This window comes from Podarcis cretensis (assembly GCF_951804945.1).
Source record: "Podarcis cretensis genome assembly, chromosome: 5".
Lineage (NCBI taxonomy): Eukaryota > Metazoa > Chordata > Lepidosauria > Squamata > Lacertidae > Podarcis > Podarcis cretensis.
The window spans coordinates 8,794,749-8,818,801 of record NC_137174.1 but is presented as its reverse complement, the minus strand read 5'-3'; the positions used below and the strand labels follow the sequence as shown (position 1 = coordinate 8,818,801).

At 44.7% G+C, this 24,053-nt stretch overlaps 1 protein-coding gene across 5 annotated transcripts in view; it reads left to right on the top strand.

The window, feature by feature from the left end:
• The window catches only part of CTBP1 (C-terminal binding protein 1), a 55,202-nt gene that overhangs the window by 7,407 nt on the left and 23,742 nt on the right, over positions 1-24,053 (top strand). Inside the window, exons 2-3 of one of the 5 annotated variants that reach the window (XM_079975340.1) lie at positions 13,918-14,000; positions 17,545-17,766. The exons of 2 other annotated variants lie outside the window; for them this stretch is intronic. In XM_079975340.1, coding sequence (XP_079831466.1) covers positions 17,760-17,766 — 7 coding nt within the window. In that variant the 5' untranslated portion in view covers positions 13,918-14,000; positions 17,545-17,759. The remainder of the gene's footprint in view (positions 1-13,917; positions 14,001-17,544; positions 17,767-24,053) is intronic. 2 more of the 5 variants (XM_079975342.1, XM_079975341.1) reach the window with 2 other exon arrangements.

Below are 24,053 nucleotides of genomic sequence, written 5' to 3'. Positions count from 1 at the left end.
CAATACAGGTTTCCTGCTTTGTCATGTAGACGTTTTGCCAGGACTGTAACCTTAGCCCAGGGGTCGGCAACGTTTTCGGGGCATGGGCTGGTTTGTGATCCTGCAGATGCCACAGTGGGCCAGAGTGCGCATGTGTGTGTGCGCGCATGCATGCACATTTCCAGCACTCCTTCCGGCGCAGAGGTGGCGTGTGCAGCTTCTTATTGGCTGGTAGAGCTTCCTGCAGCCAATGGGAAGCCGCCCAGCGTTGCGGAAGGTGGTCTTGGCTCTGCTCTGCACTGGTTTAGCGTGGCGCATGGGAGCCAACCGAGCGGGCAGCAGGGGTCCATGGGCCGGTTAAATGGGCCTTAGGTTGCCTATGCCTGCCTTAGCCGAAGCAACATGGTTTGGCACTGATAAAAAGCCTGTCTTCAGATTATTTTGACATTAAAAATATAATAATTAAATTAACAGAGATTAAATGTGTTATCTTCGGTTTAATGTTGTACATGTGTGCCATTATTACCAATTCCCTTCATTCATTTAATCTACTTTGCAAATAACTTTAATGTTTGCTGCTGCATATCTCTTCTCATATCATTGCCTTTCCTGTTCATAAAATGAGATAAATAATTGGATTTGCTGGTATAAATTTTATGTGTGTTTTTATGCATGTCTGCACCTGGAGGAATATTCAAACTGGTACAAATGGAGGTGATGCCAGCTGGTCACTAGATCTGGAGTTGAAGATTGCTGCTGCTTTTTGATGGTGGCAGTTTTATCTGCGCGATTTGGTTTTTAGGGCTTTAAAACCAAGAAAGTTAGTTGAATGCAGCCCAATGTATTTTAGATCCACCTTCTTAGGGGAAGAGAACATTTGAGAATTCCAGAGGGGAAAGCTTAATGATAATGGGTTCATTGTACTGTTTGTGTAGGAATTAACTAATTCAGTACGAGGGCTGTTCAGGAGTGCAGTAGATAATCTTCTTGATTCTCCAGTGTACTGTAAAGTTTCTGAAACATTCACAATGGGATTAGATTCACCTTAGTATTTTCAAAGGATCACGTATTAGTTTCCAGGAGCTTAACCTTTCTGCTGTTTGTCTGTTTTGACCAAGATGAAACATTTTTTTAAAAAAAACAACAACTTTTCTTCGTAAACAAAGGAAAACATCTCTCCTGTGAAAGTGGAAAGATGAGAACTTGGCTATATATCCACACATGCCTTCATTCATTCCGATAATATAGCACTTTTCTGCCAAGTCTTCATCTCCATTTCTGCAAGGCTATTCCATCCAGGAGCATTTTCCTTGTTCTAAGCATCCCCTGAGAGTGAGATTGACTAGATCAAAAGCTAGTATATGGTCTAGTCCAGTAATGACCAAACTTGGCCCTCTACCTGTTTTGGGACTACAATTCCCATTATTCCTAACCACTGGTCCTATGGGAGTTGTAGTCCCAAAACAGCTGGAGGGCCAACTTTGGCCATCACTGGTCTAGTCAACTTTGCACTCTACTTAGTACAGTGGTACCTTGGGTTACAGACGCTTCAGGTTACATATGCTTCAGGTTACAGACTCCATTAACCCAGAAATAGTACCTCGGTTAAGAACTTTGCTTCAGGATGAGAACAGAAATTGTGCTCTGGCAGCGCAGCGGCAGCAGGAGGCCCCATTAGCTAAAGTGGTGCTTCAGGTTAAGAACAGTTTCAGGTTAAGAACGGACCTCCGGAACGAATTACCGTATTTTTTGCTCTATAAGACTCACCTTTTCCCTCCTAAAAAGTAAGGGGAAATGTGTGTGCGTCTTATGGAGCGAATGCAGGCTGCGCAGCTATCCCAGAAGCCAGAACAGCAAGAGGGATTGCTGCTTTCACTGCACAGCGATCCCTCTTGCTGTTCTGGCTTCTGAGATTCAGAATTTTTTTTTCTTGTTTTCTTCCTCCAAAAACTAGGTGCGTCTTATAGAGCGAAAAATACGGTAAGTACTTAACCCGAGGTACCACTGTACTTACAATGAACTGCAATGGGATGTTAAGACAGGAACAGTCTCTTTCCGACAGACGGTTGGTATCCATCTGTCTCAAGAGACAATGGAGGGCGTGTGCCTTCAGGGATTGAGAGTTGCAGGGCCTGCTGTGGCTGTAGGGCCAACACAGGGGAGACCTGTTTTGTTGCAGTGGGGCAGATGAAGGCTGTGCTGGTGCAGGTGGACTATGCCTTTTCTTGCTTCTGCGCTCCTCCCAGTGGTCATTTTCCCTCTGCTTACTGCTGCGGATACACAACCTGACGTGAGGGAGGCACTAATTTCCTGCATAATGTCTCCATGGTTGTTAAGTTAAATTGGAGCATTAAGGAGGAATTTATGCCTGCTGCATTGGTCCTGTATTCCACCCCATTGCTCAGCCCGGACACTGAGGTCCAGCTCTGAGGGCCTTCTGCCGGTTCCCTCATTGTGAGAAGTGAAGTTACAGAGAACCAGGCAGAGGGCCTTCTCAGTAGTGGCACCCACCCTGTGGAATGCCCTCTGGTGAGATGTCAAAGATGTCAAAAATAAACAACTATCTGACTTTCAGAAGTCGTCTGAAGGCAGCCCTGTATCAGGAAGCTTTTAATGTGTGATGTTTTACTATGGTTTTATAATTTGTTGAAAGCTGCCAAGAGTCACTGGGGCAACCCCGTCAGATGGGTGGCCTATAAATTATCATTATTATTTATGGATGGAATAATAATAATAATACAGTCATACCTCGGGTTACAGAGACGCTTCAGGTTGTGTTTTTTCGGGTTGCGGGCTGCCGAAACCCAGAAGTACTGGAACGGGTTACTTCCGTGTTTCGGAGGCCGCGCATGCGCAGAAGCGCTAAATCGCGCTATGCACAGAAGCGACGAATCGCAACGTGCGCAGACGCGCCACTGCGGGTTGTGGATGCTGCGGGTTGCGAATGTGCATGCCGCATGGATCACATTTGCAACCCAAGCATCCACTGTAATAATAATAATAATAATAGTTTTTATTATTAATCTGTGCATAGCCAGGTGGGAAGGTAACTTTCCTGTTTCAGTGATGCTCAGTGTTTCTTAAGCTGTGCTTTCTGTTACTTTACTGAGGAATGAGAGCACATACATGGAGCTCATAATTAGCTGACACTTAGAATAATAAAATCGTAGAGTTGGAAAGGACCACGAAGACCCCCTGCGATGCAGGAAACTCTGCAAAGGCCACCCAACCTCTGCTTAAAAACCTCCAAGGAGAATCAATCGCCTCCCAAGGGTGCCCAGTTCTGCTGCTGAACCGCTCTTACTGTCAGAAAGTATTTCCTGATGTTTCGTCGGGAATCTCCTTTCTTGTAACTTGAATCCGTTGGTTCCTCCAGAGCAGGAGGAAACCACCTTGTTCCATGTGACAGCCCTTTTGGATATTTGAAGATTTCTATCGTGCATGTTATTCCCCAGCTAAAGAAACGGCAAAACAACAATGATGATGTCACCTTTCCCCATATCTTTGCAGCCTGAGGCAATTGATAATTAGCCCAGACAAAGATATGAATGATGTATTACATGGTTGTAACAGTCAGTTTGAACTTTTTAAAGTATGCGTGAGAGATGAGAAGGCCGGGGTTTTTTCCCCCCTTTGCCGGAAGAGCCCAAAATTGCTTCTTCCTTTACAATCAATGTTTTTGATAGCTCTGAGGCTGATCATAGAGTTGTAGAGTTGGAAGGGACCGCCAGGGGTCATCTAGCCCAACCCCCTGCTACGTTGGAAATACATAGGTGTCGTACCCAAGTTACACTGAAGTTATACTGTGGGGTGGAGAATCACCTCAACCCTGAACAGAGGGCTGGTTTCGAAGTCTGATAGTGTCAGTTGTGTCTGTAGATGCATGCTTGAAGTTGCTGCATTATTAAACATTCTTCTCATAGTCTTAATAGATAAAAATTTATTTTTTCTATTTTTTTGGTGAACGCTGCGAATTCAAAGGAAGCTATGCATATTGGGAGGGCAAATGTGCATTTATGATTCCATAGAAGCTGAAGTGGTCAGTGCTGCAGTAGTCATCAGTGATGCTGATTCAGAGCCTGCCTGAAAAGTGTAGCGGGATAGAGGATGGCCCATGTACTGAGTCAGATTTTGGCCCAGCTAGCCTAGCGGTGTCTGTTCTGCCTGGCAACAGCTCTAAAAGGTCTCAGGCAGAGCTTGATACTGGCAAAATGTGTAGTAGACCTCTGTGCATTCGTTATTGGGGGCTGTGTTCTGTAAGGTGCAGGATCCCCTGGTTATTTATAAAGGGTGGTATATAAATTTAATATATAAAATAAATGGAACACAGGTGGAATTACTCTGAGTAAAAATTCATAGTTCTGTGCATAGTTGGGGAAATTTAATAATGTCTTAACACAAATAACATTTAAACTACAGTGGTAAAAGGTAAAGGTACCCCTGCCCGTACGGGCCAGTCTTGACAGACTCTGGGGTTGTGCGCCCATCTCACTTAAGAGGCCGGGGGCCAGCGCTGTCCGGAGAAACTTCCGGGTCACGTGGCCAGCGTGACATCGCTGCTCTGGCGAGCCAGAGCCGCACACGGAAACGCCGTTTACCTTCCCGCTGGTAAGCGGTCCCTATTTATCTACTTGCACCCGGAGGTGCTTTTGAACTGCTAGGTTGGCAGGCGCTGGGACCGAGCAGCGGGAGCGCACCCCGCCGCAGGGATTCGAACCGCCGACCTTTCGATCGGCAAGCCCTAGGCGCTGAGGCTTTAACCCACAGCGCCACCTGCGTCCCAACTACAGTGGTACCTCGGGTTAAATACTTAATTCGTTCCGGAGGTCCGTTCTTAACCTGAAACTGTTCTTAACCTGAAGCACTACTTTAGCTAATGGGGCCTTCTGTTGCCACCGCACCGCCGGAGTACGATTTCTGTTCTCATCCTGAAGCAAAGTTCTTAACCCGAGGTACTATTTCTGGGTTAGTGGAGTCTGTAACCTGAAGCGTACGTAAGTGGAACCTCGGGTTACATACGCTTCAGGTTACATACGCTTCAGGTTACAGACTCCGCTTACCCAGAAATAGTGCTTCAGGTTAAGAACTTTGCTTCAGGATGAGAACAGAAATCGTGCTCCGGCGGCGCGGCAGCCGCAGGAGGCCCCATCAGCTAAAGTGGTGCTTCAGGTTAAGAACAGTTTCAGGTTAAGAACGGACCTCCAGAACAGGGAAGCAGAAAAGGAAACCGTACTGTAATTAATAGCAGAGCATTAAGAGGTTTTTATAAGGAGCTTGATTTGAGATGTCAGATTGCTTCTTACACGAAGGTAACAGGCAGTTCTGCAATGCAGCGGCTGATGGTTAGGTCTCCACGTGCCAAGCTAAGCTACTCTTCAGCCACCACAACTGGCAAGAAGAAAGTAACTAAAGTAACTTTAAAGCTCACTTGTAAATGGGTAAATAAACAACTTGTTGAACTCTTTTTATATGTCTACTAAGAGGTTAGCAACCCGCATTTCCACAGCCTGAATGGAAATGTAGGATACCGGCTTTTTAACAGGCTAAAGTCTTCTGCGGGACTTGACATCTTTCTGCAGGGCCTGCAAGACAGAGCTGTTCCACCAGGCCTTTGGCCAGGGCACAGCCTGACCCCCTCCTTTGGCAATCCTCACAGAACTCTAGCCCAATGGTTGCCATTCATTTGATTTGAACTGATTTTGTAATGAATTGATTTTAGAATGCTGTATTATTTTACTGTTGTTAGCCGCTCTGAGCCCGGCTTCGGCTGGGGAGGGCGGGATATAAATACAATTTTATTACTATTTATTACATTAGACGTGGGGATACAGGGCATAGCCCGTAACTGGCTGTGCTCTTTTATCTCTGGTCGGGGACAGAGGGTGGCACTAGGGAATCATAGAATCATAGAGTTGGAAGAGACCACAAGGGCCATCGAGTCCAACCCCCTGCCAAGCAGGGAGGGAAATGTCGTCGCGCCATTCCTTGGTGTGTGGGCACAATTCTCTCCCCGATGCTTTTTAACATCTTTATGCGCCCCCTTGCTCAGATTATCCGGAGCTTTGGGCTGGGCTGTCACCAATATGCTGATGACACTCAGCTCTATCTGCTGATGGATGGCCACACCGACTCGGCCCCGAACACACTGACCAGATGCTTGGAAGCTGTGGCTGGATGGTTTCGTGGGAGCCGATTGAAACTAAATCCTTCGAAGACAGAGGTCCTATGGCTGGGTCGGGATGGCATGGGGATGAGGGACCAACTCCCTTCTCTTGCGGGGGCCCAATTAGTGCCATTGCCTTCCGTTAAGAGTTTGGGTGTAATCCTTGACGCCTCCCTTTCCATGGAGGCGCAAGTTACAGCAACAGCCAAGGCAACATTTTTCCACCTTTGCCGCATCAAGCAGTTGGTCCCTTACCTTTCTCGCCCCAACCTGGCCACAGTGATCCATGCGACAGTCATCTCCAGGCTTGACTACTGTAATTCGCTCTACGCGGGGCTGCCCTTGAAGCTGACCCAGAAACTCTAGCGGGTACAGAATGCTGCAGCGAGGCTCCTCACGGGGTCTCTGCCATGGGAGCATATTCACCCAGTGCTTTTCCAGCTGCACTGGCTCCCGGTGGAGTACAGGGTCAGATTTAAGATGCTGCTTTTGACCTTTAAAGCCCTTCACGGCCTAGGACCCTCGTATCTATGGGACCGCCTCTCCCGCTATGCCCCACAGAGAGCCTCAAGGTCCATAAATAGCAACACCCTATTGGTCCCGGGCCCTAAGGAAGTTAGATCGGCTTCAACCAGAGCCAGGGCCTTTTCAACTCTGGCTCCAGCCTGGTGGAACGCTCTGTCTCATGAGACCAGGGCCCTGCAGGATCTGATTTCTTTCCGCAGGGCCTGTAAGACAGCGTTATTCTGCAGGGCCTTTGGCTTGGAGCCAATTTGATTCCCTCCCTCCCTCTCTTTCTTTTTTTCCTTTCCTCCTCCTCCTGCTACTTTATGAGGCCACATTTTGTATTTTAATTTTGTTTTTAAGTTGTAATCATTCAACTTGTTTTTCTTATCGCTTGTAAGCCGCTCTGAGCCCAGCCTTGGCTGGGGAGGGCGGGGTATAAATAAAAATTATTATTATTATTATTATTATTACTCTACCGAGCAGGCTGGCAGATGAGGAAAATCTTCTCCTCTTCTGCAGCGAACATGGAAAACCCAAGTTGACGGATGCCAGTGGAATGGAGAGACCCACTCCTCTTCCACCAGCAAACTCGCTTGCATGGGATTCCTTGTTGCCTCTGGCTACCAGGCAAAAGGTTAAAGGCGGTGGGGGGGTGTCTCTGCTTATGTGGGACTTCCGTTCCCAACCACTGCACTTGTCAGCAGGGCACATGCAAGTCTGTCCTGTCCCCTTTCAGTGCTGAAAACAGTGGTGGTGCCAGCAGTTGTGCTTGTGTGCTTGTGTTGATCAGGCCCAAGTGGGGAGGTGCCTATGGAAGTCTGCTTGAAAGTCTGCACCAAACCGAAGGTGTCTGAATGGAGTATGGAGCAGCCAGACCTTCTCTAAATGTCCATTGTGTGGGGATGAGGATGCACAATCACATAGAACCATAGCTCTTTGTGCAAAGGCAGGGCCAATGTAGTGCATGTGACGTAGGGATGTGGTCAGCAGCGTTCTCCCCCTCCCCACCTTCTTTTACTTATGGGAAATTGCTGATCAGGGCTCATGCAGATCAAAGAATTCCAATTAAAGTAAAGGTAGAGGGATCCCTGACCATTAGGTCCAGTCGTGACCGACTCTGGGGTTGCGGCGCTCATCTCGCTTTATTGGCCGAGGGAGCCGGTGTACAGCTTCCGGGTCATGTGGCCAGCATGACTAAGCCGCTTCTGGCGAACCAGAGCAGCACATGGAAACGCAGTTTACCTTCCCGCTGGAGTGGTACCTATTTTATCTACTTGCCCTTTGACGTGCTTTCGAACTGCTAGGTTGGCAGGAGCAGGGACCGAGCAATGGGAGCTCACCCCGTTGTGGGGATTCGAACCGCCGACCTTATGATCGGCAAGTCCTAGGCTCTGTGGTTTAACCCACAACGCCACCCGCGTCCCTAAAGAATTCCAATTAGCTTTGTCTGAAATGGCCTGACAAGATACCTCTTTGCAGCTGTGACGTATCTGAATAAGAACACAAGCTGTCAAGTTTCTTTAGAGTTTAGATTTTAAATGCATTAAAATCTTTGGAGTGTCTTAGCAGATGCGGCACAAAACGATCAGCGTGCTTGGATCTTGAAACCCCCCCATCGAAACAGAATATGCGTTTTGATGATTACATAATCATAAATGGTGCACAGAAAGTAAATAGGTCAGCGCTATATTCAGGGTTGGCTGATTTTAATCAAGGAGAATTACTAAGGTTATTTAAATAAGAAAATAGAATTAAATAATGAATTTAAATCATTTCACGTACAATAATATGTATTAATTGCTTGCTACGGCAATGAAGATGTATTAGTTTACTACTGTAAACTAATCCATTTTCGTTGCCGTAGCAAGCAATTAATACATATATTATTGTACATGAAGTGGTTTAAATTCATTATTTAATTCTATCTAGAAGCATAATGCAAAATCTCTGGTCTGCAGCAAACCTTGTGTAATGCTCAGTTATATGTGATGTAGAGAAAGGAAGGAAGTGTGAGATGGAGAGTTTTCTGTCTGGTTTTCTTTGAACATACAAGGACATCAAGCCAGATCACTGACTTGAAGAGCCAGAACATAGCACAGTTAAATGTGTTGGATAGTGCATTGAGTGCCTGTAACTTCCCCAGAGGGAGGCTGGTAATTACTAGGTAAAAGCCGTCCTTCAATATGAAATGCAGTTGCTTGGAGAAATATTTTCCCCACAGCGTTTTTTCCCCTTGTGCGCAAAGCAAGCATTAATGCAGCATGTTTGATAGAGCTTGGTTGAAGAGATGAATTGTGGGTTTAATCAAGGGTCATGAGCCCATACAGCAGAATGGTTCCAAACATTTCTTTTCTGATTCTTTAATGGATTTACGGTGGTTTAGATTGATTATGAGTTAAACATCTGGCTAGGTCAGATGACAACTTTGAGCTAGGCTAAGAACTTTGAGAACTTAAAGAAGAAAAGTCACTTGATCCAGGGACAGCCCACATACTATTATTCTGACCTCTTTTTCTTAATGGCGACGGGAACCATTCATAATGTAAGAATATTCTTCATAACTGTTAGCAGGGCAGTGGGGTGGGCTAAGTGAAGAGAAGCGACAACAGTTAACTAGAACGTTGTTCACCACTCCTGCTCAGATTGCACAGAAAAAGCATTTTGGTTCCTGAAATTCATTCTGGCACCCAGGTATCATCACTTGGCTACAAAAGGCTGATAGCCAGGTGCAAAATGCGCCTGGCGCCTGGCTAATTTCAAACAGCAATTAGATGGCGCATACGACAGCAGCCTCTGTCAACCTGGTGCCATCCAGGGCTCCCATCAGGCCTGACCTTTGGTGGCTGTGGTTGATGGGGGAAGATGGGAATTACAGTCCAAAACATTTGGAGGGCACTATGCTTACAAACGCATACAAAGTGGGACGCGGGTGGCGCTGTGGGTTATACCACAGAGCCTAGGACTTGCCAATCAGAAGGTCACCAGTTCGAATCCCCGCGAGGGGGTGAGCTCCCGTTGCTCGGTTCCTGCTCCTGCCAACCTAGCAGTTCGAAAGCACGTCAAAGTGCAAGTAGATAAATAGGTACCACTCTGGTGGGAAGGTAAACGGCGTTTCCGTGCACTGCTCTGGTTCGCCAGAAGTGGCTTAGTCATGCTGGCCACATGACCTGGAAGCTGTACGCTGGCTCCCTTGGCCAATAAAGCGAGATGAGCGCCGCAACCCCAGGGTCGGCCACGACTGCACCTAATGGTCAGGGGTCCCTTTACCTTTACCTTTATGCTTACAAAGGCTGTTCCATAGTAAATTCTAGTGCGTTTCCATTTCGTACATGGTTGCCTGACTCTGCCCCACTTGCTTTGATTTGTAGCATCGCAGGGCCCAGTTTCACAAGAATAACCTCTAGCACTTAATCACAGAAAGCTTCTGAAAGCTGGGTTGTAAGTGATTTTAATAGGCTCAGATGGCATCGGGGACTTATGGGGGGGGGGATACTAGATGATTTTAAACGTAACATTTTTCTTTTTATCTATTCTGCCACAAATAGCAAGTTTAGCTAAGGGGGAGATGAATCACAGTGAAAGCTTTACTACAGAGAAAACCTTCAGAAGTTGATGTCTCAAGAAAAGGAAAGTTTGTCTCCCTCAGATCAGACGAATTAGCTCTGAGGTGGCTTCCGAATGTCAGAAGTACAGAACAAATTTGATTTTGGGAAAACGCAGCTGAAGTACTTAGCTTGTTTTTATTTGTTGGTTTGTTTGTTTTTTGTAAAACAAGCTGGGATTGGCCTGTGTAATAATAATATGATCTTTCAAGATGCCATTCCGCTGCTCCCTAAAATTTCTATTTGAGTCATGGATGTAGAAACCCAGATGTAGACCCTGATCGAACTGTGCAGCTCTAGAACCAGTTTGCATGTCTGAAACCGTTTCAGGCATTACAGCGTAGCCGTAATTATTCAAATCAGCTGATTGACGGGAAAAGCGTTGAGCAGGTGGGAACTTAATCCCCCTGTCTTAATAGTTGGTGGATGCCATTATTCCTCACAGTGAAAACAAATAGTTCAGTATGTTTAAAGTTATTCATATTATTTATTTATTTTTTAAAAAACACAACCCTCTGTTCAAGGTGTGTTTGAACTTGTTCTGAGGTGATAGGTTGAGCGCCGGTTTTTAGGAAATGACGCCAAGAGAAACAAAAAGAGTGCAGTGATTGACGGGTACGGATGTATGGAAGTCATACCCTCTTCTTTCGTTGGCAATAGAGGGGAAACCTTTGCTTCCTTTTATTTATCTCTTCTTGGTTCCTTTGTGCTATTTATCTGAAAATTTTGGGAAGGAATTTGGAATACCCTTGAAGAGACCCTGCTTTCATGTGGCCGTATGTTAGCCAAAACATAGGTAAAGGTAAAGGTACCCCTGCCCGTACGGGCCAGTCTTGACAGACTCTGGGGTTGTGCGCCCATCTCACTCAAGAGGCCAGGGGCCAGCGCTGTCCGGAGACACTTCCGGGTCACGTGGCCAGCGTGACATCGCTGCTCTGGCGAGCCAGAGCCACACACGGAAACGCCGTTTACCTTCCCGCTGGTAAGCGGTCCCTATTTATCTACTTGCACCCGGAGGTGCTTTCGAACTGCTAGGTTGGCAGGCGCTGGGACCGAGCAGCGGGAGCGCACCCCGCCGCAGGGATTCGAACCGCCGACCTTTCGATCGGCAAGCCCTAGGCGCTTGAGGCTTTAACCCACAGCGCCACCTGCGTCCCAAAGCCAAAACATAAATGTAAGTAAAATTATACTTGTGCTTTTCAGTCCTTTATTCAAAAATCTGTGCAAGTAGATTGGAGATCTGAGCTGAACTTTCAAAGGATCAGTAAGACCATGACTCCTCCTTACTTGCAGTGATTAATAATAATAATAATAATAATAATAATAATAATTTATTATTTATACCCCGCCTTCCATAGAAACCAAAAATACAGTAAAATCACACGTTAAAAACTTCCCTGAACATAAATGCCTTTGTAGTGTTTTCCATATTTTAGTGGGATGGCAGAAGAAACCTTTCAAGTGTGTTCTCCTGCATGGTATTGTGTCTTGTGAAGCTCTGTGTCGGAAGTTGCAAACTTTTTGGACCGGTGGGCACATTGTGAATTTTGAGAATGCTTTGGGTGCCAGTCACAAATGCAGGGCATGGCATAACTAAATTAGATAAGAGTACAGTCATTGGCTCGGGTGGCACTGTGGTCTAAACCACAGAGCTCATGGCTTGCCGATCGGAAGGTCGGTGGTTCGAATCCCTGCGACAGGGTGAGCTCCCGTTATTTGGTCCCTGCTCCTGCCAACCTAGCAGTTCGAAAGCATGTCAAAGTGCAAGTAGATAAATAGGTACCACTCTGGCAGGAAGGTAAACAGCATTTCCGTGTGCTGCTCTGGTTTCGCCATGACCCGGAAAAACTGTCTGTGGACAAACGCCGGCTCCCTCGGCCAGTAAAGCGAGATGAGCGCCGCAACCCCAGAGTTGTTCGCGACTGGACTTAACTGTCAGGGGTCCTTTATCTTTACCTTTTTACGGTCATTGAACTACTTCATGCTTGTCGTGGGAAGTAGTCTGTCCTACTGGTCCTGATTTGTGTACACCACACAATATTGCTTTTTCACACACACACACACTGTTGCTCTCAAATAACAGGGAACATTCTCCAGTTCCGGGGGGAAGACACACACACATAAACCCAGACACACGATTTCACTCTCACACTTACACACTTTCACACTTTGCATAGTGACAAACTACACATCCCCCTCTCCCTCCCCAAGCAAATCCCTCTCAGTCATGCACACACAGTCATGTACCCACCCATTGACCACCCACAAATTCAGAAAAATGTGACGGAAGCGACTTCTAGTTCCAAAAAACAACAACAACACAAGGGCCACCAACCTGGCAGCTATGGGCATTCAGTTGGCCATCTCTGCTCTGTGCTACCCTCTCAATGTTTCGTTTTAAATCCTGAAAGCAGATAGAGCAGGGATCAGTAAACTTTCAGCAGGGGGCCGGTCCACTGTCCCTCAGACCTTGTGGGAGGCCGGACTATATTTTGGGGGGAAGTGAACAAATTCCTATGCCCCACAAATAACCCAGAGATGCATTTTAAATAAAAGCACACATTCTACTCATGTAGAAACACCAGGCAGGCCCCACAAATAACCCAGAGATGCATTTTAAATAAAAGGACACATTCTACTGATTCCCGGACTGTCCGTGGGCTGGATTTAGAAGGTGATTGCACTGCATCTGGCCCCTGGGCCTTAGGTTGCCTACCCATGAGATAGAGCCATAGACTTGTAGAGTTGGGGGTTGCCTCCCGGGCCTCATGCAGTCAACCCCCCTGAAGTGTGTGATGTTTCTTAGATACAGAAATGAGCCACCAGGCAGAGAAGTACATTGGATCCTATGCAGACATACTTAGAACGCATTTGCACATGTTAATCCAGGGCTACTCCCAGATGTCTGCTTTATCCAGTCATCAAAGTGCCTTTGCAGGCAACTTGCAAAAGAGACACTCACAAGACAGGTGTCAACTGTGCCTCTTGGTTGCTGCTAACATGAACACAATGACATGGTCAGTGTTGGGGCAAAACCATCAAGTACCTCCTAGGCTCCGTAACAAGAAGTATCTTGTCCGTTAGCTGTTTTCCTACGTTTTGTGGAGCTTTTGCAAAAGAGGAAGCTAACATCTGGAGCGCTTTAAATAACTACTTGGAATAAGAGATTCACCCAGGTTATCATTGTTTTTAAAGCACCCAGACGTATAAGGAGCAAATGATAAATGATTCACAACCTTCAGGTGCTTGGAAGAATTGGTAGCCTAGTGGGATGAAATTAAGAGCTCACAGGGAACATATTACAAGTAGGAGTGCAAGACTTTTTTAAGTGTCTAGCATATGTTCTGTGTCAGCAATGCCATCTCTAAGAAGTATTTGTTTTTAAATGTTTGCATAATGCATGCTAATTTCAAAACAAAAAAACCCATAGTTCATTGCATGTTAAAGCAAAAGTAAACTAAAATTCAGCCTCTTAAATGGCAGTGCCCACAGGGAAGATTATGAAGATTAAGAATCCTAAGACATTTGTGCACGATAACTTCTATAGAAGTGAAAACATGGGACTCCGTTCTGTTATGTTACCCTTCATTTCACACACTTGCTGGTTTGTAATTTATAGGGTTACTCATAAGTCTTGTGCTTTTTTGGCATTTATATATTTTTCAGAAAAAGGAGAATTCAAGCATTTGTTTTGAGGAAAAAAGAAAAAAATTCTTTGGACTTTGCAAACAGATGTTAGAAAATGAAAGGTAGGTCAACTGTTGGGCCTACAAATCATGGATTTGCAGAGGGATGCAGTGAGCTATGTAATTATAGTGGTCTGTGGAGAAGTGGCGTACAAATCAAATTTAAATTTAACTCTAAATTGTGCATTTCATTCCATTCAGACATGGGTTGAAATGATAGTGGCCAAATCCAGAGAAAGTCACTCAAAGCAATAGGACCAGCTAGTTGCAACTAATTTATGCCCCATTAATTTCAATGGAATTTAATATAACCATATAATTCTATTCATATTTACTCAGATAAGCTCGCATATTTCACACAGAGGGCGCCACTACCGAGAAGGCCCTCTGCCTGGTTCCCACTTCTCACAGTGAGGGAACTGTCAGGAGGCCCTCAGAGCTGGACCTCAGGGTCTAGGCTGAACAATGGGGTGGAGATGCTTCTTCAGGTATACAGAGCCGAGGCCATTTAGGGCTTTAAAGGTTAGTACCAACACTTTGAATTGTGCTCGGAAACATACCGGGAGCCAAAGCAGATCTTTCCGAAACTGTGTTATATGGTCCCAGTGGTTGCTCCCAGTCACCAGTCTGGCAGCTGCGATAGTTTCCGAGTCGCCTTCAAAGATAGCCCCACATAGAGCGCATTGCAGTAGTCAAAGCAGAAGATAACCGGAGCTTGTATCACTCTGGCGAAACAGTGTGCAAGCAGGTAGGGTCTCAGCCAATGTACCAGAAGGAGCTTGCAGACTGCCACCCTGGATACAGAGTTGACCTGCACCTCCATGGACAGCTGTGAGTCCAAAATGACCCCAAGGCTGTGCCACCTGGTTCTTTAGGGGCACAGTTGCCCCATTCAGGACCAGGGAGTCCCTCACACCTGCCCGCCCCCTGTCTCCCAGAAATAGTAATTTCTGTATTGTTGGAATTCAACCTCAATCCATTGACCACCCTCCAACCATCTCCAGTCACTCACACAGGATGTTCACTGCCTTCACTGGTTCCGATTAAAACCAGAGCTGGAGCTGGGTATCATCCGCATATTGGTGGACACCCAGCCCAACCCTCCTGATGATCTCTCCCAGCAGTTTCATATATACAGTGGTGCCCCGCAAGACGAATGCCTCACAAGACAGAAAACTCGCTAGACGAAAGAGTTTTCCGTTTTGGAGGTACTTCGCAAAATGAATTTCCTATGGGCTTGCTTCACAAGACAAAAATGTCTTGCGAGTTCCTGCGGGGGTTTTTTCCCTCCCCCCCCCTTTTTCTAAGCCGCTAAGCCGCTTATCCGCTAAAAGCCGCTAATAGCGCTAATCCGCTAAGCCGTCAATGGGCTTGCTTCGCAAGACGAAAAAACCGCTAGACGAAGAGACTCGCGGAACGGATTCTTTTCGTCTTGCGAGGCACCACTGTAAATTAAAAAGGATGGGGGAGAGGACGGAGCCCTGAGCATACAGGGGTCCATATACCAACCGGCCATTACCACTTTCTGGACATGGCTCAAGAGGAAGGAGCGAAAGTCCAATTCCCAATCCTCCTAGATGGTAGGATACCGTGGTTGAAATGTAATAGGATTGCAGACTATGTCCCTCTGGATTTGTGCTATTATTTAGAGAAAACTACTTTTTTTAAAAAAAAGCATATGATTTTCAATATTCAAATTTTAAATATTTAGAATAGCGCCTAAAACATTTGCTAAAGAGCCTTGCAGTTAGGCCTTCAATGCACTGTTCAGAATTTAATCAGAATATAATAAAATAAAATAAAACCATCCAATTTAAACCACAGTGTGCTGCATTAAAACTAGGCAATAGCAGGGCATAAGGGGTGCTATCGTCAGATCAAGGTGTGGTGGGAATTTTGTTGTGAAGAGGTTTTGCTTCAGGAATTTGTTGATTTATCTGTTCTGTATCAGAAAAGAAAATCATTGTTATGAGCCCACAAAATTTATTGTAATTCCACTCACCCTTAATTCCCTGGCGGGGGGATGGGGGGCACAATTTTGTGGTTTATCTCGGGTGCCAAAATATTTTGGGCCATCCCTGTATATTGGTGAAAAATTGTTCTTGTCCTTGATTTTTACTAAATATCACATATCAAGAAAAGTGTTTAATTTTTTTAAAAAATCTGTTAAATGGTTAACAGTAGGACGGTTTGCAGAATATCTTGAATAGGCTGACAGTGCCCTAAACACTGCAAAAGAATGTGAGAGTGGTTAAATATTACCCTTGGGTCATAAACACATGCATGGTAGGGCTGTGCTAGTGGTCTGCTTCATCAGTGGTCAGTAGACTAAAGGCTGTTTAATAATTGCATTGTTAGATACATAATTAAAAATACATTTGGAAGACATTAAGGGTTTAACTCAGGCATAGGCAAACTCCGGCCCTCCAGATGTTTGGGACTACAATTCCCATCACCCCTAGCTAACAGGACCAGTGGTCAGGGATGATGGGAATTGTAGTCCCAAACATCTGGAGGGCCGGAGTTTGCCTATGCCTGGTTTAACTTCATTCCCTATGTACAGGAAATTCAAAGTTAAGCCTTCTCACTGGATCTTTAGTTCCTACAGCTGCAGTAAACTTACGAAGGTCATGTGCTATATCTTTACGTTCCTCCCAGTTCATACGGCACGTTTTAGTGCATTTATGAAATTGCTACCCAGCCCCTCCATATATATCCGGTTGAGTTGTATATATTTATAAACGTGCACATGCACATGCTACGTCATTTTTAAACATCGCTGTTGCTCCTCCCAAATGTGTTCTACAGACCTTACAAAGAAATTGCTTTTCAGATGATAACATAAGCTAATGCCACCCTCTGCTGTCAATCACAGTTTGCTCCTCTTGGTGAGTGAGTGTAGGCCATTCAGCCATTCTTGCCTTGCACTGTCTTCCTTTCTGCTTTCCTTATAGAAGGTAGGCTCAAGTGCACTGGCAACAATCTTCGACCAACATGAAAAAGTGTGTGTGTTGTTGTTTCTAACTATAATAATAATAATAATAACAACAACAACAACAACAACAACAAATTTTTATTTATAACCCGCCCTTCCCGGTTTAAAAACCGGGCTCAGGGAGGCTAACAGCAAATATAAAACATTGATTAAAATGCGACTTAAAAACAGCATAGAATGCAACATAAAATGCAGCATCAATATCAATACAATTCAAAAATTCAGGGGTCATTTTTTGGGGGGTGGGAATTAGCTCACTCTATGGATAGGTGTTAACTTAACCTAAAGCAGCAGGGACTAAACCAGGCATAGGCAAATTCCGGCCCTCCAGATGTTTGGGACTACAATTCCCATCATCCCCGACCACTGGTCCTGTTAGCTAGGGATGATGGGAATTGTAGTCCCAAACATCTGGAGGGTCGGAATTTGCCTATGCCTGAGCTAAACAATGCCATGTTACCATCAGCACTTAATTTGTCTTCCTGTTCTGCTCATTTGCAGTTGGAAAGTAGATTCAGTGAGAACTTTTTAAGTTTGAACTTGCTGGCTTTTGCAGTTGTCAGACCCTTAATGTTGTCTTACTGTATTTTTTTTTGTTTTTTAATTTTTTAGTAAAAATTTGAACCCGAGCCCAAGATACAGAGCTTGCACAGTGGATAAGAAGTTTTAAAAGCTTTGGTTCAAGATTGCAGGAGGCTGAAAAGAAAAATTAAAGACATGAGAAGGAGGATCAAATGACAGGTTGCTGTGTTGACTTCCAGCACTGAAGATTGTAAATAGCTGAGAAGTGGAATTAATGACTCTGAAACTGAAACCCAGTTTAAGAAATGTCAGGTTGGTAGGGGTTCCTAGAACTCTGGAACTAGCATACAACTGTTTTTAATCAACTTTGACTTTCTTTTTAAGGAAATGCTTGTCCAGCTATGGAAACTTAAATGCTTGCTTGTGGCTAAAGTTCTATTCTTAATTTAATTTGATTTTCGGTTCTTGCAAGTTGTGTTGCAGTGAGGGTTTGATCTGCATCCTATTTATGGCCATTGTTGTGTTGGGGACTTTTCAGACACAACCCTAAGCTTACTGGAGCTCCCTGCTACGTCTGAACGTAGAGGAACTCTGGTTAGCTCAAACTGGTTAGTTCAAACAAATGATAAATCCATGGTTAATTTTCATCACTGGCTATAATTGAAACCAGCAGTGGGAAATAGTTTTTTTTGTCAAGCACCACATTCCCTTGGGGTAATTTTGTTTGGGGGCTTTGGAGCCAAAAGTGATTGCACACCCCATTTCCTTTCTCTTAACAAATAAATAAATGTATTGATACTTATTCAAAGATATACAAAAACACCCCCCATTATAAAGTATCTTTGTACGATATACAGAGATAAAGCAGCTGCTTAGTCTAAAAGAGAACAAAGTCAGAAGAAAGAAAAGACAAGGAGAACAGAATCCTAAGGAAACAGAAAGCAAGAGAAAAGGAAAAGAAAGAAAAAACTAAAGGATAAAGAAGAAAATTAAAGGACTTCTGGCTCTCTGTCCTGCAGCTACATATGATATTCATTCTTTAAGACCCAACCAGTTCTAGTGTTCAAAACTCCCCTTGTTCTAGGCGGATTTTGCAACAGGGAATTTCATTAGGGCAAGCAGTTTCTGAGCTCCGGGCGCAGTACTGCGCCGAAGATTTCAGATTAAAACTGCAGAGTGGAAGGAAAGGGTGATCTTTTTCTGCCTCCCCACTTCCAGCTACTCTGAAGACTGGAGAAGAGACCCTCTTAAGAATATTGGGGGGTGGGTGGGCAGGAGAAGGACTGGGCCATGTGAAAAACAAACATAATATTTTAGCTGCAGTTTATTCATTTTCAGCTTCGTATTCTTATAAAAAAGTGTGCCTAGACATTCCGTTGCTGTGCCCATAACCTCGGTTTAAGGTGCCATTTAGCTTCCAGCTTTCCTATCTTATTTTCTCACACTGAACCATTCTGTCTTCTATAAACCAGTCTTTTTTCAATCTTCAAATCCAGATATTACAAGTTCATTTTCTCTTCTGAGCAAAAAAGTCCATAAGAAAATTCCAATCCTTAACAAATGTCCGTAATGATTTTTCTCTTAATTAAACATGTTAACTTTGCCATCTCAGCCAATTCCAGTAGTTTTAACAGCCATTCTTTTATAGTGGAGTAGGGTTGTGTCTTTCCATCTTGGCTCATACAGTGGTACCTCAGGTTACATACGCTTCAGGTTACATACGCTTCAGGTTACAGACTCCGCTAACCCAGAAATAGTGCTTCAGGTTAAGAACTTTGCTTCAGGATGAGAACAGAAATCGTGCTCCGGTGGCACGGCAGCAGCAGGAGGCCCCATTAGCTAAAGTGGTGCTTCAGGTTAAGAACAGTTTCAGGTTAAGAACGGACCTCCAGAACGAATTAAGTACTTAACCCGAGGTACCACTGTATAGCAGTCTCACCACTGTAACCTAAACCTTTTCCTCTCAATTTAGTCCTCTTCTATCTCATCCCCCCCCCCCCCCCCCGCCCATGAGATTAGGCCAAGGTGGGCAGTTGGGCCACTTCTGGCTTAAGTGAACTACAGTTCCCAGAGTTCAAATGTAAAATAATATGGGATTGTGGTTAGTTTAACATTAGAAGCAGATGCTTCAGATCTGCTCAAGGCTACTACAAGACAGGGGATGCAGTAGAACAGAAGCCCACAACTTTGTGCAAGATTGTTCGCATAATTTGTGTAACTCAATGAAGACGTCAGCCCAGGATGTGGCAGCTGTGAAAAGGGAAAATTCCTTTCTGGGGATTGTTAGGGAAAGGAATCAGAAATAAAATTGCCAATATCCTAATGCCATTATACAAAACTATATACAGTTCTGGTCGCCTCTTCTCAAAAAGGAGCTGGAAAAATTTCAGGGAAAAAGGCCAGCAAAACGATGAAGGGCAGAAAGGGACTTTTTTGGGACTTTTCAGTTTTAGAGAAAAGACAAGTGAGAGGCAACACGATAGAAGTTTATACAATTGAGCCTGGCATGGAGAAAGTGGATAGAGAAAGGGGAGCAAATTGGGATTTGTATTTAATCAGTTTTTCTTTTAAAGAAAAGAACCAAAGGAGAAAATATTTGCGCTGGGAGCGGGGAATGGAGAGATTGACGCAGTGGAGTATTTTGTGGGGAAAGTATTCCACAAAAAACGCACTAGCCCCATTTCCCAGTATATTACTTAGATTAGGAATTAATGGCACACTGATAATCTGGGGGTGGGTGGGGTGGAGAAACTATGCAAGTCCTTTCCACTTTGCAGAAACTTCCCTGTATAGGTTTGTGGCTGTTTACAAGGTTTATGTTAAGAAAAGTGGCAATCTGTTATGTGGAGAGAGCCTGTTACATTCTTTGTGCTCTTATCGGCAACCCAGGTGCTAGAACAAACCCAGGTTTAAAATTGTCAGTGGTGAATGAGTGTGGCGATCACACAGGGTCCCCGGACGTTTGACGGTCTATTGACCCTGTGCCACCACTGAGATTGCTTTCGCTGCCGCCACCCTGCTTCTCACGGGGACACACGGAGTCCAGACAGTTGTTAACATTAACAAATAATCAAGTTTATTTTTAAATGCAGGAACAAGCGTATGGTTTCAGTTTATTTTTCTCTTGTCAGTTTCTTAATCTTAGTTCCTAACAACTCCAAACTGTTTATTCCAACTACAGTGTTGCCCCGCAAGACGAACGCCTCGCAAGACGGAAAACCCGCTAGACGAAAGGGTTTTCCGTTTTGGAGGCGCTTCGCAAAACGAATTTCCCTATGGGCTTGCTTTGCAAGACGAAAATGTCTTGCGGGTTCCTGCGGGTTTCCCCCCTTTTCCCCCCCCCTTTTCCTAAGCCGCTGATCCGCTGATAAGCCGCTTAACAGCTGATCGCTAAAAGCCGCTAAATCGCTAATAGCGCTAATCCGCTAAACTGTCAATGGGCTTGCTTCGCAAGACGAAAAAACCGCTATAGGAAGAGCCTCACGGAACGGATTAATTTCGTCTTGCGAGGCACCACTGTAACTGAGTCCCTCTAACAATTCCTCTCGGCCTCTCACAACACAACTCGACCAACCCACTGCCTAATCCTCCCTTTTCCTACTCCAACTCCCAAACCTCAACCAACTCTCAAACAGCTCCCACTCTAACTTTTACTCCCCCCTTGCATTCTCACTGGCCAATCACATCACACCCATTTTAACCCTTCCCTTATGACCAACCTAGGAGGCAAACGCCACAATGAGCACCCAGATTCTTTCCCCTTCTACCTGCTTCTGAGAAAACGAATCGCCCAGGGATGGAGAACCATTGGTCCTCTAAATGTTGCTGGACTACAACTCCCATAATGCTGCTGAGGGCTGATGAAAGATGTAGTTGGAGGATATCTGGGGGGCCGCAGATTCCCCATCCCCACTGTAGCCCAAGGGTTGCAGAATAATAACAACCCTGAGGGATAGGATGGACTAAGAGATACAGAGATATTCAAGGTTGCGCACTGTCAGAGGTGGGATTTGAATTTGCATTTCCTCGTTTTGCACAAATCTGCAATAGCTATATTGTTGGTCTTCAACAGGTGGGTCACTCTGATTGACACCACAACCTCTTTTTAGAGCGAGAGGGAGACAAAGGGGAGCATCATTCTAACTGGGTTCCGTATTTTAGATTTGTTCGTCGGCCGTTAAAACCTTGGGTTTTAGTTTTGAATGGCTGCATTATTGCTAGGCTCTTGGGCTGTAAGTTATTCCTGTGTCCCTTATGGTTCTCCAGCACTGTCCGTTCTTACTGATAGCACTCTGCTTCTGCTACTGAAGGCAGCTGTTTCTTAGGCAGCCTGTATCCTCCATGTTGCTGTTTGTGAGTTTAATGTCTCTGGACAGTCCTAGACTAGAGCCTGTGATATGCAACTTTCCATGATGCTCTCTGTTCCACAGATCTTTGCGAGACTTCTTACCTGAATGACTGTGAACAGTGGTGCCCCGCAAGACGAATGCCTTGCAAGATGAAAAACCCGCTAGACAAAAGGGTTTTCCGTTTTGGAGGTGCTTCGCAAAATGAATTTCGTATGGGCTTGCTTCGCAAGACGAAAATGTCTTGCGAGTTTTTCCGACTTTTTTTTCCTCCCCCCCCTTTTTCTAAGCTGCTTATCTGCTTATCCGCTAAGTCGCTAAAAGCCGCTAATAGCGCTAATCCGCTAAGCCGTCAATGGGCTTGCTTCACAAGACGAAAAAACCGCTAGACGAAGAGAATCGCGGAACAGATTCTCTTCGTCTTGCGAGGCACCACTAATTTTGTGTGTGTGTGTGTGAGAGAGAGAGAGAGAGAGAGAGCACACCATCTGTACAAACATTGACAACTAAATAGCAAAATAAATACTAAAAACTTCCAGGGAAGGAGACAAAGCACCCGGGTTGTGGTACCCACTGCTGCCCCATCAAGCCAATCCTGGGGTAATTGGAGGCCATCCCTGACCTCCTTTTGCTTCTCCGACTCTGGTGTTGCGGCGCTCATCTCGCTTTATTGGCCGAGGGATCCGGCGTACAGCTTCCGGGTCATGTGGCCAGCATGACTAAGCCGCTTCTGGCAAACCAGAGCAGCGCACGGAAACACCGTTTACCTTCCCGCCAGCTACTTGCACTTTGATGTGCTTTCGAACTGCTAGGTGGGCAGGAGCTGGAACTGAACAACGGGAGCTCACCCCGTCGTGGGGATTCGAACCGCCGACCTTCTGATCGGCAAGTCCTAGGCTCTGTGGTTTAACCCACAGCGCCACCTGCATCCCCCACCTACCCTCGTGCATATACCAGGCATTAGCCTATATTGAATCATAAGTCGTCTTTATTGTAAATTGAACTCTTGGGATATTTGGGAAACAGACATGCTTTTGACAGAAGGCTTCTTGGTCATTCACATGTGTTACCCATCCTAAACATGACAAATTGCAGAATACAAATCACATTTACAAGGTTTGCCCAGGTATCTTAACAGCCGTCAAATCTGGGCAGCTAACTAGGTTCCGAAAGCACTGTTAAGAATCCATGATTAGCTCTGCTTAACCCAGAATTGCATGTTTGCACTATATTAAACTGAAACTGTGTTGAAAAAATTCCCCAAATCTAGCTCTGGGAAAGACAGATTGAGGAACTAGCTCTGCTCACTTGGCTTCATGTCTGGCTGAGGTTATTATTATTTATTATTATTATTATTATTATTATTATTATTATTATTATATCTCTATGCTGCTTCTTATTCAAATAAATCCCAAAGCAGCTTACAAACAAAAGATAAAAATAACATAATGGAACATCACGAATACAGCATAAATTGTATAGAATACTGAGCAAATCATCAGTAAAACATTCACAAATCACAAATAAAACAATTTACCATCTGTGTAACAAAACAACTAAAAAATAAGCTAAACATCACAGTTTCCCCCAAAATCATAGTATAATCACAAAGCACGACAGCATTCATATCTATAAAACAACGTTAACGTAATAGCAACAAAACAAAGAAAAAAAGCCCTGTTGAATTTGTACCTGGGTGTCTTCCTCAGTTGGTTAGAGCCTGGTGCTGAGAACGCCAAGGTTGCAGGTTCGATCCCTGTATGGGATGGATGCATATTCCTGCATTTCAGGGGTTTGGACTAGATGATCCTCAGGGTCCCTTCCAGCTCTACAGTTCTATGATTCTGTTATTCTCAGGAGCTCAATGAAATTGGGAAAGTTGGACATGGTTGGGTGCGGTGCTGATTCTGACCATCTGTTGCCTCTGGTTCCGTAAGCTTCATCAACCATACCTGCTTTTTCCCTATCAGAGTGTGATTGTAGAAGACCCATAAAACCGCTTGTGCCTGGAGTATTCTTTCTTTTTACAAATAAGCAAAATAAATTTTGTTCTTATTTAATTAGGCTGGTTTTATATCGTAGTGCCACAGATCAGTGCATTATGGCACTGCAGGAAAATCTCCCCTCTGGTCATAAGAATTCAAAATGAAGCTTTTAAAGTGAATAGTCTTCACTAATTAAATGTAATATAACCACAAACAGGAATATCACCAATTGTCCTCTTTGGCTATCTGTTCTTCTTCATTCTGTCAT